Source organism: Canis lupus, chromosome 1 (genome assembly GCF_003254725.2).
Source record: "Canis lupus dingo isolate Sandy chromosome 1, ASM325472v2, whole genome shotgun sequence".
Taxonomy (NCBI): domain Eukaryota; kingdom Metazoa; phylum Chordata; class Mammalia; order Carnivora; family Canidae; genus Canis; species Canis lupus.
This window is the reverse complement of record NC_064243.1, coordinates 103,583,960-103,599,321: the sequence shown is the minus strand read 5'-3', so window position 1 is coordinate 103,599,321 and position 15,362 is coordinate 103,583,960. Positions and strand designations below refer to the sequence as shown.

The 15,362-nt window shown below is 48.8% G+C and overlaps 1 protein-coding gene across 8 annotated transcripts in view; it reads right to left on the bottom strand.

The window, feature by feature from the left end:
* Positions 1-492: 492 nt before the first annotated feature.
* NLRP12 (NLR family pyrin domain containing 12) overlaps positions 493-15,362 on the bottom strand; it is a 35,411-nt gene continuing 20,541 nt past the window's right edge. For 6 of the 8 annotated variants that reach the window (XM_049103127.1, XM_025424028.3, XM_049103271.1 and 3 more), the window contains 4 exons: positions 13,381-13,551; positions 8,884-9,054; positions 6,071-6,241; positions 493-5,131 (listed from right to left, as the gene is read on the bottom strand). In XM_049103127.1, the coding sequence (XP_048959084.1) occupies positions 5,044-5,131; positions 6,071-6,241; positions 8,884-9,054; positions 13,381-13,551 (601 nt within the window). In that variant the 3' untranslated portion in view covers positions 493-5,043. The remainder of the gene's footprint in view (positions 5,132-6,070; positions 6,242-8,883; positions 9,055-13,380; positions 13,552-15,362) is intronic. The other 2 variants (XR_007406718.1, XM_049103154.1) reach the window with 2 other exon arrangements.

Below are 15,362 nucleotides of genomic sequence, written 5' to 3'. Positions count from 1 at the left end.
CTCTCATGAATAAATAAATAAAATCTTTTTTAAAAAATCAAAAATGTCTGACAGTAGGGGATTAACGAAATTATTTAAAGATTTTATTTATTTATTCATGAGAGACAAAGAGAGAGAGAGGCAGAGACGCAGGCGGACAGAGAAGCAGGATCCATTGTAGGGAGCCTGATGTGGGACTCCATCGGGGACTCCAGGATCAGGACCAAAGCCAAAGGCATATGCTTAACCAATGAGCCACCCAGGCATTCCAGGGGATTAATGAAATTATGATAAAAGGATTCTCTATTGCCCTTCAGCCTTTAAAACAGATTTTATCTATTTATCTGTTATTTTGTTTATATATTTTAATTGCCCCTAACCTCCCTTAGCAGGTCCCATGGACTTCAGGTATACATCCAAGATTTGCCATGGAGAGAATTCGATAAGGCCTCAGACCTCAGCAAGACGCATGAATAAAGTAAAACAGTGCACACTTTTTAAAGGTATCAAATGTATGGTTGTTAAAACACATTTTATTTTTAAGATTTAAAAAGTTAAAAAAATAAATAAAAAATTTTTATATGTAAGCAATCTCTACACCCAATGCGGAGCTCAGACACACAACCCCGAGATCAAGAGTCATCTGCTCCCCAGACTGAGCCAGCCAGGCAGTTCTTAACATGTTTTAAATACTTGGTAACAAACTTTATCAAATTTAAAGAACACAGAGGTGTGCTCCCAGCATCAACATTTATGTTAACATGCTGCAACATTGACATGAAACCATTTGACAGTAACTACATGTGTATGTACTTGTGGGGAAGGGGCTTTTTTCCCCCCTACTGATCACCCTGGTGCTACATCAGGTCCTCATCTCTGATGCTACTCACATTTTGGGCCAGGGACCCTTCATCGAGAGGGTCTGCCTGCATTGGAAGAGGCTTACCAGCAGTCCTGGCCCCCATGGACTAAATGCTGGGGGAACTCTGCCCCCATGACCCAGTTGTGACCACCAAAAAGCTCTCCAGGTGTTGCCAATTGTCCTCTGGGGGGAAAGAAAGAAAAATCCATCTCTGGTTGAAAACCACTGTTCTAGACAATAAAACCCATGGTCTTATTCGTGCCTCCCATCCCTGGAGCAAGGAAAGCGCCTGGTAAACCTCCTAAGTTAAAAAAAAATATGTTATACTAAACTGTTTGTTGAATGAATAATTGATCCCACCCCAGGAGATGGAATTACTTTCCTCTGGGAACTCATCAGCATTTCCCCAGGAGAGACATCAAACAAAAGAGTAAACTGCTTCCAAAATAGGTAAGGGAGTGTCTGAGCCGGCCCAGCTCCAATCAGAGGCACTCAGGTGGGTCTGGGCGGAGAAGGGGAGGAGAGGAGGGGTCCTCAGGTGGAGTCTGGGCCGAGTGGGCCTTCAGCTTATATAAGAGCCTGGCAGCACCAGCCGGTCTCGGGAAGCCGCGTGCTCACCCTCTCTTTCGTAAGTATGGCCTTCCCTTTTCCTCCCCCTTTATGCTTGTTCCCTGCATTTCTGAGGTGGTGCTGGTTGGTGTTATTCCCATTCCCTACTCCTTCTCACTGTCTTTCACCCCCCCAAACCCTCACCCGCCTGGGGTTCTCCTTCGCAGGTTTGTACAGGGTTCTTTCTGGAATGTTTGGAATGGGATCCCAGTGGGAAGCCTTGCAGGTCTTCTGCGGCCTTTGGGCTCACACAAAACTGGTCCTTCCAATCTCCCATGCCTTGGTGTCTAGGCAAAGAAAGTTGGGTTAAACCTGGTAATATAGGCCCAAGGTTGAGCCACGTGGCCAAACCTCAAGTGTTGTGGTCTATAATCTGGAGTGGGGATTAGCTGAGCACTGCACCTTCTGTGGTAACCTGTTAAATGATCTTACTTGACTTCTGACCCTTCCATCTCCCCTGCTCCTAGGAGGCGAGGCAGCTTCTAGTCCTCGCGGCTGCAAGGCCTCCACCTGGTAAGAGGGCCGCTGGCGGATCCTGGATACTCGGCCTGTGCCACTCAAACTGTGGGGGCACTTTCTGTTCTAGGTAGGAAAGTGCCGCCATTTTTTGAGTGTCCCCGGCTGAGAAGGTCTACGTGAAATCCTGGGAGTGGGTTCTTCTCCCTGAGCCCGGTTCTCGGTTCTTCGGTTCTACTGAGCCCTTTCCAAACCACCTCTGGGCAAAGCTCCCCCGTGGTACTCAAATGTGGAAGCACTCTTCAGGGTAACTTGGTGAAAAGTGCTACAATATTTGGGTGCTGCTGGTGGGCACTGTCCAAGGAGCCCAGATCCTGCTCTGGTCCGGATGTTCTTCGGGCTTTTCTTGTGTCCACATCTGAGACCCGTATCCGTGGGGGAAATGGAGCCTCAGACTCCGGAAATGTCTGGACCTTGCCAATGGGCGGTGGAAAATCCATACACCTGTGGTCTCGTGGCCACTCCTGTTACCTTGTGTTGAGGTGTTGTGGCGCCGGGTCCCCGTTTCTCCAGGAGCAGATTCCGCTCAGACTGGGATACACAAAATGAGGGCACTTCCCGATCTGTCTGGAAAGTGCTCCCACTTTGTGTGTCCTTGTCTGAGGAAAGCATCCTTGTCCCACGGACCGACGGGAGAGCGGCTTCTCCAGCCCAGCTGTCCGTGCTGCAGACGGTCTGCCCTGCCTACGTCCTCCGGTCCTGCCTGTTTCTCCTGCCTAAAGGACATCTGGACACTTCGAATTTTTCCATGAAACTGATCATTAAATCTTTTCAGAACTGTAAGGAATCAAGGAAACAAGGCCTTTGAAGTTTGCCCAAATTTGTGGGTGGCTTCATCCCCTCCACTAAACATTTAGTCCTTTGTTAGGTTTACATCAGAAGCCCTGAAATCCAGTCCAATAAAATACGAACCAGCTGTGATTTATGTGTTTGACTGTAACTTAAAAGATTTTACTTCTACATAACATGGGGTATAGAGTCGGGGGAAGCAGGCTCCATGCAGGGAGCCCGGTGTGGGATTCATGTCTTAGAACTATAAAAGGGCCCTCGGAGGGCAGCTCGGAGAGCCCGAAGGCCTGGGTGGTCTGCTTCCTCCTGAAGCCTGAAAAGCAAATTCTTGTCCAAGTGGCCTGTAGTTGCCACCTTGATAAGGGGAGACGGTGCTGAGTTCTCTCTCCCCCTTACCCAAGGAATTCCTGGAAGCAGAACTGCACATCTAACTCCAGATTTTGAGAGTCTGTAAATTGTCCATAAACCTCAGTCCTCAGATTGGCTCTAGGCAAAGCTCCAAGCAGGATGGGAGGTGGCGTCAGGCTCGGCACTAACAACTGGCCGCTCGGAGTGATGTCTAGGCGTTGCTATTTTGACATGGGTGCAGTTCATCTCCATCCCCCTCAATTTGAGGGAAGGTAATCGCAGCACTAATCTGGCTACTGGCTCTTTTAAAATGTCCTTTATAGACGGACCCAGGCAGAGGGAGAAAGCAGGCTCCATGCTGGGTGCCCCATGTAGGACTCGATCCCGGGTCTCGAGGATCACACCCCGGGCTGCAGGCGGCGCTGAACCCCTGACCTATAGGGGCTGCCTTGGCTGCTGGTTTTTAAGAGGTTTTATTGGGAATGGCTGCTCGGCTTCATGACCTTTTCAATGGAACAAGCCTCACTGGTCCTGAGAGCGGTCTCCGTCTCCCCAGACGCACTGCAATGCACTACCCAAAATGAGCGGTCCGGCTGGGGTGACGACCCCACCCTTTAGTCTTATTAGACCAGGAACACCTCCCCCCAGCTCTAGGAAGGCTTCCTGTTCCACTAGTAAGACGTGCCCACAGGCCTTCTTGGCTTTCCTTGTCGGCCACGTCTCCCCAGCTCCAGCGGAGGGCCTAGGTCCTGGGGCGCTGCTTCAGAAGCAGGTGGCACACAGGTCTGACAGCTGCCAAAGGCCCCGTAACGGAAGGGCTTGGTTTCAAGGAGTCCAGTGTGCTGTCACCATTGGAGGGACCTTTATTGCTGCCCACAGGCATATCTTCTGCAGAATCAAATTTATTTCCTTTCCCAGAATTCCATGGGTGGCAGGGTCACCTTTTCCTCTACAAATGGCCTCTGCTTCCTAGGAAGTTCTGGTCTTCCCAGACACCTGCGCCCAATGGCTTCAGCAGGGCACGCTCACGGTGGCCTCAGGCTTCTAGCCAATCACTGGCTGGGGCTGAGGTTCCCCGATTGCAATCTCCCAACTGGGTTACAAATCTGGGTTTGAGGGCAGCCGGGATGGCTCAGCGGTTTAGCGCCGCCTTCGGTCCAGGGCGTGATCCTGGAGTCGCACATCAGGCTCCCTGCATGGAGCCTGCTTCTCCTGCTTGTGTCTCTGCCTCTGTGTGTATGTCTCTCATGAATAAATAAAATCTTAAAAAAAAATCTGGGTTCAAGTTCTCATCCAAAGTATGATACAGGTTATTGGCCAGCCTGCAGTCCACTAACCCTGGCAAGAGGTCCATCCACGGTGCACCTGCCTCCAGCCAGGGGGCAGAACCACATGCAAAATGAGACTGCAAGGGCATGGGGTGGGGCCCTTGGCATGACCAGTATCCTAAGGCACACAAGATGGCCTAGCACTCTCATTGCACCACTGGTCCTTGAGAACAAGGTTCCTCAATCCAGCCTCAAATGTCATTGGAGCTAAACACTGCTGCAGGAGGGCTGTTTTGTGCATTGCTCAGATATTTAGGAGACTCCTTGGCCTCCACCACTGGAGTGGGCAGCTCCACAACCACCACCCCAATGTCTCCTGACACCACCATGTATGTGTCCCAGGGAGGGAGAGAAGTGCAAGTCCACCCTCCTTTGAAAATCCCTGCTCAAGGATCACCCAGCGCCCCACCTTAAGTTCTCTCCATGACACTCACTTCCCAACACTAATGCTCCACAGTTGACCACTTGACAGAGTCCTGAAGCAGAAAGGATTTATCCTGCATGGGAGTTTGGAGGAGATAAAAGAGCCTGATCATCACGCTGGCCAGAGGGTCCTGGGATTTCCCCTTCCTCTGTCCTGACTCCAAGAGAAGAGCCGGCGGCTAGAACCATTCAGCAACCGATGTCCAGCTGAGGTTTCACTACTCGAAGCGCTGCCAGTCTCCTGTGGGTCATCTTATTCAGCTCCATTCCAAATAACCTTAGGACACAGAACGGGACACATTATGTTCCAGGCCACAGCTGTGGCATTCAAATCTCTCGCGCTTCCAACCTTGTTAGCACAATTTCCTTATCTAGTACTTCATCTGAAACCAAATCCTATTGGGAAGCAGGTTTGACTTCCAGCTGAGCACCAACATCCTAAGTCCCTGACCTGCGCTGACTTCTCTGATTTGGAGGATACCGAGGAGCCAAGACGTTGGATAATGTGCAGAAACACATCACAAAACTGATAAGGGACAGAATTCAAAAAAATTTTTAAAGCTTTTATTTATTATTTATTCATAGACAGAGAGAGAGAGAGAGAGAGAGAGGCAGAGACACAGGCAGAGGGAGAAGCAGGCTCCATGCTCGGAGCCCAACGCGGGACTTGATCCCGGGTCTCCAGGATCCTGCCCTGGGCCAAAGGCAGGCGCTAAACCGCGGAGCCACCCAGGGATCCCCCAGAATTCAAATTTGAGGCCTAACAGTCATTCCAGATTCTAAGCCACAAGGGCCTCATTTGACAGGTTAGGAAATGGGTCCTCAGTGATAGACATCGGCCAGGACAGGGATTCCTGGCTGGCTCCAGTTGAGCATCTGCCATCGGCTCAGGGTGTGATCCTGGGGTCTTAGAATGGAGTCCCGCATCAGGCTCCCCCAGGGTGCCTGCTTCTCCCTCTGCCTAAGTCTCTGTCTCTCTGTATGTGTCTCTCATGAATAAATAAATAAAATCTTAAAAAAAAAAAAAAAAGAAATTGGCCAGGACATAAAGACCTCAGCATTCCACACTAATTGCACACATTACCGCACAAAGGAAATGTTTCCAAGTTTTCTAGCTTTATTTGTTCACCGAACCATGGATATTGATTACTGACCCTCACCCCCACCTCCAAGTCCTCCGCCCTGCCTCCTTCAGACCCAGAAACCGGTCTCTCACCAGAGGACTTGAAGTTTGCAGCCGGGATGACTCAGTCCTTTGCAGAGCAGCCTGACCCCTGCATTCCCCAGGGCATTGTTGGTCAGATAAAGCTCCCTCAGGGTCTGGCTCACCCCGAGGGCAGACGAAAGATCCTCACAAGCTTTGGCAGTGAGGCCACAGCTATCCAGCCTGTGGAAGACAAGGAGTGGTTGGAGCAACATAAGGAGCTGCCTCTTCAGAGGGATTTGGGGTGATGTTTTTACAGGACCAATTTAAGAGGAAGCAGAGTAGAACCTGACCGGTCCCGGATAAGGCCAATGTGGTGAACGAAAATATTTAAGACAGGTATTTGGGGATCCCTGGGTGGCTCAGTGGTTTAGTGCCTGCCTTTGGCCCAGGGCGCGATCCTGGAGTCCCGGGATCGAGTCCCACTTTGGGCTCCCGGCATGGAGTCTGCTTCTCCCTCCTCCTGTGTCTCTGCCTCTTTCTCTCTCTCTCATGAATAAATAAATAAATAAATCTTTTTTTAAAAAGAATATTATATTAAAAAAAGAAAAAGACAGGTATTTAAGGATGCTTACCTATCCAGAGCTGCATCTCTCTATAGGATACCCACTGATTTTGCAATCAAGCATCCACTTCCCTTTCTGGTAATTCTATCCCAATTTCTCATTCATACCCCAGTCTCAGCCTACCTGCAGCTCACACCGTCCTTAAACTAATATTCCAGACCTGAGCTGGTTGGTTTTGATGTCTCCAGTTACCATGAATGGCTTCAACTGGACATAGGCCCACCCAAAACCAGTGAGTCAGAACCATTCTGGATTCCTGGAGTTCTTTTTTCAGAACTTAGATCCAAAAGTCCTTTGTAGAGCTGCAGGTGTTTTGCCACCAAGCAGGATCAAGGCTACACTTATTTGATAAAGGAACCAACACAGCAACAAGTACGGAAGATAATAGAGATCAAGACTCAACACCTAGGGATGCCTGAGTGGCTCAGCGGTTGAGCGCCTGCCTTCGGCTCAGGGTGTGATCCTAGTCCTGGGATCAAGTCCCACATTGAGCTCCCTGTGAGGAACCTGCTTCTCCTGCCTATGTCTCTGCCTCTCTCTCTGTGTCTCTCATGAATAAATAAAATCTTAAAAAAAAAAGACTCTAAACACCTAGATCAAGCCATGCCTGAAGTCAATCCAGTTACACAAGTCAATAAGCACCCTCATTTTTTTAAGGAGCCAGTGTGAATTAGGCTGCCACCTGCCCAAACAGTATGCTGACTGATTCTCTCTGATTTCCAATCGGCCTCCCATTGTGTTTCTTTCCTGCATTCTGTGCTGTTTGTTCCAGTAAGAACAGATAGCATTTACTGAGGGCCAAGGCATGCTGAGCACCTTGCTAAGGGCTTTGTTTACTTCACCATTTATCCCTCACAGCAAGCATCTGAAAGAAATACCATCACAGCTGGGATGTTAAGTAGAAATATATATATATTTTTAAGAAGAAATATTTTTTTTTTTTTTTTTTTTTTTTTTTTTTTTTTTTTAAGAAGAAATATTTTAATCTTAGTTTTCCTGAGCCTGTGCGGCAAGAGATGCCAGCTTCCAAGATGAGGTATAAGACGGAAGCTCGGGACTTGCAGAGGAAGAGAAAAAAAAAAAAAAAAAAACCAGCTTGGTGACAAGGAACCACCCAGAGATGCAGAAGGGTCAGGAGAAGAAGATTAGGGTGAGACCTGTGTGTGTGTTTTGGGGGGGGGGTGGCGGCGGCGTGTGTACAAGGAGGTAGACCGAGATTCCACTTCAGGAGAGTGGGCAATGGGAACAGCTCCCGGGGGGAGGGGGAGCTGGTAAGAACGTGCATATGGGGGATCCCTGGGTGGCTCAGCGGTTTGGCGCCTGCCTTTGGCCCAGGGCACGATCCTGGAGCCCCGGGATCGAGTCCCACGTCAGGCTCCCGGCATGGAGCCTGCTTCTCCCTCCCTCTGCCTCTCTCTCTCTCTCTCTCTATGTCTATCATAAATAAATAAATCTTAAAAAAATAAAATAAAAAAGAACATGCATATGAGGGACACCTGGGTGGCTCAGTGGTTGAGCATCTGCCTTTGGCTCAGGTTGTGATCCCAGGGTCCTGGGATCGAGTCCCGCATCAGGCTCCCTTCAAGGAACCTGCTTCTCCCTCTGCCTATGTCTCTGCCTCTCTCTGTGTGTCTCTCATGAATAAATACATAAAATAAAATAATAATAATAATTTAAAAAAAGAACGTGCATACGATCCCCATGACAAAGGTGACCTCTGGATGCCTGCCAGATGGGACCCTAGCAGCACCAATACAGGGAAAGTGCCATCCCTGAGCGCCTGCCTTGATACCCACCTACCCTGCGCCCCAGATAATCAAGAGACTCAGAAACCACCACAACAGAAACAGACCGTCCCTCAGGGTGAGTGGCCAGGCTGGTCCTGGGGAGTAAGGAGGAGGAGGAAGGGACAATTCACATTTGACTGGAATTCACACTGGACAGATTGAGTTTTTATTCCATAAAGGTCACCGAAAAGCCACAAATCTGTGCAAGTAAATGGCAGCGGAAAAGGCGAGTTTTACAGGAAATGTTTATAGGCAATGAGCAAAGGGGAAAGGGAGGCATTTTATGTTTGCATCCCACAAAGAACATGAGCGGTTTGCAGCTTTTCTTTCTATGTCGGGGTTCCCGGTGTCTTCCGGAGCGGTGCAGGGATGGCCTTTCGACGAAAAGAACCTATGGACAAGGCTGCGCCCCCACCCGAAGCCCGCCAACACCACCACCCTCATGCCACCACTCCCGATGCCCAGGGCTCACCACAGTTTCTGGAGTCTGCAGGTGGGGTGACGCAGCCCCTCGCAGAGCGGCCACACGCCCGCATCCCCCAGGTCATTGAAGCTCAGGTCCAGGTCCCGGAGGCAGGGATTGACCTGCAGCACCGTGCAGAGACCCTTGCAGGCTGCCGAGCTGAGCCTGCAAATGCCCAACCTGGAAGACACGAGGCCCAGAGCCCAGCGACTCAGCCTGCAGCCTGCAGCCCTCCCCGAGAAGCGGCTCCCATGCCAGGCACCCCCCAGGCAGAAAAAGGAGAGAAGACAGGAGCAGGCAGGTGGGAGGGCAGAGGGAAGAAGGAAAGAAGAGAGTGGGCGGCAGGAAGATCATATAGAAAGGGTAATATCTGGCATGGGTTGGAATTGGACAGGTGCCAGCAGATTAGCTTCCTGAGGCTGCTGTAACAAGGACCTGTGCCTGCAGGCTGGCGGCTCTCATGGTGGAAATTAACCGTCTCGGGGGGCTGGGGGCTGGGGGCTGGGAGCCTGGTTCATTCAGGAGCCCTGAGCACCTGCTCCTGCCTTCCCTGGCTTCTGGGGTCTGCTGGTAATCTCGGGTGTTCCCTGCCCTGTAGAAGCATTGTCCGGATCTCTGTGTGTGTGTGTGTGTGTGTGTCTGTGTCCAAACTTCCCTCCTTCATAAGGACTCCACACAAAAGACCAGCCCTGCTCCAGCCTGCCCTCACCTGAACTAATTTTATCTGCAATGACCCTGCAACAGGGTCACAACACAACTCTGAGTTGTGTCCCTCCCCAACTTTTTTTTTTTTTTAAGATTTTTAATTTATTTATTCATGAGAGAGAGAGAGAATCAGAGGGAGAAGCAGGCTCCATGCAGGAAGCCCGATGTGGGACTCGATCCTGGGACTCCAGGATCACGCCCTGAGCCAAAGGCAGGTGCTCAACCGCTGAGCCACCGGCATCCCCACCTCCCCAACTTCTATACTGAAGCCCTAACCCCCTGCTTCAGTACGGCTGCATTGGGAGATGAGGCTTTACAAGGCATGATTAAATTAAAACACTGCCCAACTTGCGATTCCTGGGTGGCTCAGCAGTTGAGTGTCTGCCTTTGGCTCAGGGTATGATCCCAGGGTCCTGGGATGGAGTCCCACATTGGACTCCCTGCAGGGAGCTTGCTTCTCCCTCTGCCTCTATCTCTGTGTCTCTCATGAATAAATAAATAATTTTTTTTTAAACACACAGACACACACACACACTGTCCACCCTAACCCAATATGAGCTGTTGTCCATACAAAAGTAACTTTTGCCACACCGACAGACATGGGACATGTGCGCACACACAAGAAAGATGGTGAGGACAGTGATGAGGTGGCCATCTGCAAGCCAAACAGAGAGGTCTGCCAACAAACCAACCCTGCCAACATCTGATCCGCAACTTCCAGCCTCCAGAACTGGGAAAAAGTGCATTTCTACATGTGAGCCCTCAGTCTGCGGTATTTTGTTAAGGCAGCCCTAGCAGATGAAGACAGACTCATACAGACTTTACTTCCAAAGGGGGCCTGGAGGTTGGGACAGCAACATGGGGATTTTCTGAACATATGAACTCATAACAGCAAGCGATATACAAGGGTCTCATAGCCCTTTCTTTTTTATTTTACTTAAGTAATGTCTACACCCTTCTTGGGGCTCCAACTCATGACCCTGAGATCAAGAGTCACATGCTCTCCTGATTGAGCCAGCCAGGCTCCTGGCAAAGGATTTCTTAGGCCTGTTACAAGAATATAAAATCAGGGCAGCCCTGGTGGCTCAGCGGTTTAGCACTGCCTTTTTTTTTTTTTTTTTTTTTTAATCTTTATTTATTTATGATAGTCACACACACAGAGAGAGGGGGGCAGAGACACAGGCAGAGGGAGAAGCAGGCTCCATGCACCAGGAGCCCGACGTGGGATTCAATCCCCGGCCTCCAGGATCCCGCCCTGGGCCAAAGGCAGGCGCCAAACCGCTGCGCCACCCAGGGATCCCGGTTTAGCACTGCCTTAAGCCCAGAGCCTGATCCTGGAGTCCCAGGATCGAGTCTCACATGGGGCTTCTGCATGGAGCCTGCCTCTCTCTCCCTCTGTGTCTCTCTTGAATAAATAAATTTTTAAAAGATTTTATTTATTTGTTCATGAGAGACACACAGAGAGGCAGAGACACAGGCAGAGGGAGAAGCAGGCTCCATGCAGGGAGCCTGACGTGGGACTCCATCCCAGGTCTCCAGGATCACGCCCTGGGCCGAAGGCAGCACTAAACCGCTGAGCCACCCGGGCTGCCCTAAATAAATTTTTTTTAAAAAAGAATATAAAATCATTAAAACACATATGGGTTTGGCCTCAAAACATAAGCATTTCTGTTTGATGAAAGCATCCACAGACAATTTGACAGATTGATGACCTGCTGAGCAGACATTTGCAAGGTATGCAGTCAACAAAAGATAAATATCTGAAATAGGGAACATCTGGAAATCAAGATAAATCAAGGATACATAGCAAAGAAATAAATACATTATACAAATAGGCAATTCACAGATTGGGGAAACCAAAGAAGCTGATAAGCACATGAAGAGATACTCAACACTGAAATGCCGTTTAAGAACATCTTACACCCACCAGGCGTTTAAAGATAGAAAGTTGAATAACCACAAAGATTCAGGCAAAGTAGCTTTCCTAAATTGCGGGTGGAAGTGTAAACTGTGGATCTTTCCAGAGAGCTTTTCAGAACGGTTGGAGATAACCAAGCATGCAAATTCAGGCTGAGCGGATGACTCTTGCCCCTGGGTGGGATCCCAGTGGGGGTCCGAAAGGGACACAGACAAGCAAGAGCAGAGTGGAAGAGAGGGGCATGGCTCTATAGCATCTGGTGCGTGCACGTGATGGCACGCTCCAAGGAGTGCATTAGGAGCATCTGGGGGCTCAGTCGGTTAAGTATCTGCCTTCAGCTCAGGTCAGGATATGAGGGTCCTGGGATGGAGCTCCACATGGGGCTCCCTGCTCAGGGGGGAGCCTGCTTCTCCCTCTGCTTCTGCCCCTCCACACTCCTCGTTCTCTCTCTCTCTCACACACACAAATAAATAAAATCTTAAAAAAAAAAAAAAGAAATGCATTAGATATGTCTACACCGGAGTGAGCACATCCTGAATGTATAAAGGTAAGTGGATTGGAGTGGGGAGAGGGGAAGAGTTGCGGGAGACACTGTCGAGATATATTGTTATGTAAAACAGAGACAGGAGTGCCTGCAGATGAACTCTGGGGTGCCAATGAAGGAGAAAAAATTAAAGGAGAGGCACGGTGGGTCCTCAGTGATCTTGCAGTACAGGATGCAGTGGACAGCAGACTGTGAAGAAACAGGACACCTCTGTGAACCTAACAAAAACAATAGAAGCCACACTATTCACAATGTCTTTTTTTTTTTTTTTTCATTTATTTATGATAGTCACACAGAGAGAGAGAGAGAGAGGCAGAGACACAGGCAGAGGGAGAAGCAGGCTCCATGCACCGGGAGCCTGACGTGGGATTCGATCCCGGGTCTCCAGGATCGTGCCCTGGCCCAAAGGCAGGCGCTAAACCACTGCACCACCCAGGAATCCCTCACAATGTCTTAAAAGGAGAAAAAAGAAAGAGAAAAGAGAAAAAGACCAAAAAACCTTTCAGCATGAACAACGTGAGATAGTACATGAGGCTTTTGTAGGACAGACAGACTCTCCTTTGGGACAACAGAGAAAAATGATTTTCTGAAAACTGATAGCCTTCTGTGTTTTCTTTTTGTTCCTTGATTTATTCACACATTTACTCATTTAACAATATGTTAGCTGTACTGGAATTAAAACAAAAAAACTTAATAAAAAAGAAAAATAAAACATATGTATTTCTAAACACCCCTGAGTCAGGTCTTATACTGGCCATCGGAGTACAGAGCTGACACAGCTTCTGCACTTTTGGAAGATCACACATATGCACACAAATGACAAGTTTTGATAAGTGATGCCAAGAAGCATAAGGTCAAATTAAATCCCTAAACTAGGAATATAGACCTGATTTAGGGGTTAGAGTAGGCATACATGAGGAAGAAGCATTTGTTTTGAGTCTTTTTAAAAAAATTTATTTATTCATGAGAGACACACACAGAGAGGCAGAGATATAGGCAGAGGCAGAAACAGACTCCTTGTGGGGAGCCCGATGTGGGTCTTGATCCAGGTACCCCGGGATCACACCCTGAGCCTAAGGCAGACGCTCAACCACTGAGCCACCCACGCATCCCTGTTTTGAGTCTTACCGATAAAACAGATAACATCCAAATAAAAGGGGATTTAGCAAAGCAGAGAGGCAGGCAACCCAGGAAAAAAGAACTGCTTGTGCAAAGGCCCTGTAGCAGAAAAATCTTTGCCACAGATCTATGTAGCTAGAGGTTAGGGGACAAGAGGAGTGAACATGACCCCAGTGACCCCATGCAGAAGAGCAAGGATGGTGAGCAGAGTAAGACTCACCGGAGAGCCTGGAGTCTGCACTGGGGATGCCTGAGGCCTTCACATAGCAGCAGCACCCCGGGGTCCCCCAGGTCATTGAGGCTCAGATCCAGCTCTATCAGGCTCTGGTTCACACCCAGGGTGGAGGCAAGGTCCTCACAGGCAGCAGCAGTGAGATGGCAAATCTTCAACCTGCAGAAAATCCAATTCAACATGTATTACGAGGGACACCTGGGTGGCTCAGCGATTGAGCATCTGCCTTCAGCCCAGGGGGTGATCCTGGAGTCCCGGGATCGAGTCCTACATTGGGCTCCCAGCATGGAGCCTCCTTCTCGCTCTACCTCTGTCTCTGCCTCTCTCTCTGCATTTCTCATGAATAAATAAAATCTTCAAAAAAAGAATAATTTTAAAAAGCCCCCCAAACCACAAGCGTTAGCAAGGACACAAAGAAATCAGAAACTTGGGATCCCTGGATGGCTCAGCAGTTTAGTGCTGCCTTTGGCCCGGGGCGTGATCCTGGAGTCCTGGGATTGAGTCCCATATCAGGCTCTCTGCATGGAGCCTGCTTCTCCCTCTGCCTGTGTCTCTGCCTCTCTCTCTCTCTCTGTGTGACTATCATAAATAAATAAAAATTAAAAAAAAAAAGACTGTATTTATTAATTCATAGAGATACAGAGAGAGAGGCAGAGACACAGGCAGAGAGAGAAGCAGGCTCCATGTAGGGAGCCCAATGTGGGACTCAATCCCAGGACCCCAGGATCACGACCTGAGCTAAAGGCAGACACTCAACCACTGAGCCACCCAAGTGCCCGGGAGTTTTATCTTGCACCAATTGCAAGATAAAAAAATTTCAGGAGGCAGATGGTGGTGATGGTTGCACAACAGTATAAATGTGCTTAATAATGTGGAACCATATCTTCAAAATTGTAAGATGGTAGGGGCACCTGGTTGGCTCAGCTGGTAGAGTATGCAACTCCTGACCTCTGGGTCGTGAGTGCAGAGATTACTTTTAAAAAGATGGTGGGGGGATCCCTGGGTGGCGCAGCGGTTTGGCGCCTGCCTTTGGCCCAGGGCGTGATCCTGGAGACCCGGGATCGAATCCCACGTCGGGCTCCCGGTGCATGGAGCCTGCTTCTCCCTGTGTCTCTGCCTCTCTCTCTCTCTCTGTGTGACTATCATAAATAATAAATAAAATTAAAAAAAAAAAAAAAAAAAAAAAAAAAGATGGTGGGCAGCCCCAGTGGCCCAGCGGTTTAGCGCCACCTTCAGCCCAGGGTGTGATCCTAGAGACCCAAGATCAAGTCCCGCTTTGGGCTCTCTGCAGGGAGCCTGCTTCTCTCTCAGCCTGTCTCTCTCTCTGTGTCTGTCGTGAATAAATAATAAAAATCTTAAAAAAAAAGATGGTAAATTTTATGATATGTGTATTTTATTTTTAGCATGATGCATTTTCTTGGCTAAAATAATCAAGAAAATACAGAACATTCTTTCTGTGCTCCTTATGTGTGATTCCCCCAACCTCTCTTTGATGTTACACCATAAATCAGTGGCAATGTGTTTGGGGTGCAGTTAGAAGCACCTTATAACTGATAGGAATATAGGGCAGGAAAACACTATTGCCCCTCAAAGATGTCCTCTGTTGACATTTAGCATAGTGTCTTCCTATATATAGAAAGGGAAGACGGAGACAGAGTCCTGATTTTACCACGTGGGTCCCTGGATTCAGCTGTGCTCAAAGCCAGTATTTCCCTCTGGACTTCTTGGTTACAGAACCAACAAATTCACTTTTATCTTCAACCACAGAGATGGGGTGTCTGTCACTGGCAACCTCAGGAGTTTTTGTGAATGCTTTTATTTGGGGGGTCTTTCTTTATTTTGGAGGGTCTTGATGGCACTTGTCACTGTTGTTACTATCCCCTGGGTGTTTATTTATGCTTTATTGCGTCAAAATATATAAAATATGGAGCACCTGGCTAGCTTAGTCCATAGAGCTTGTGACTCTTGAT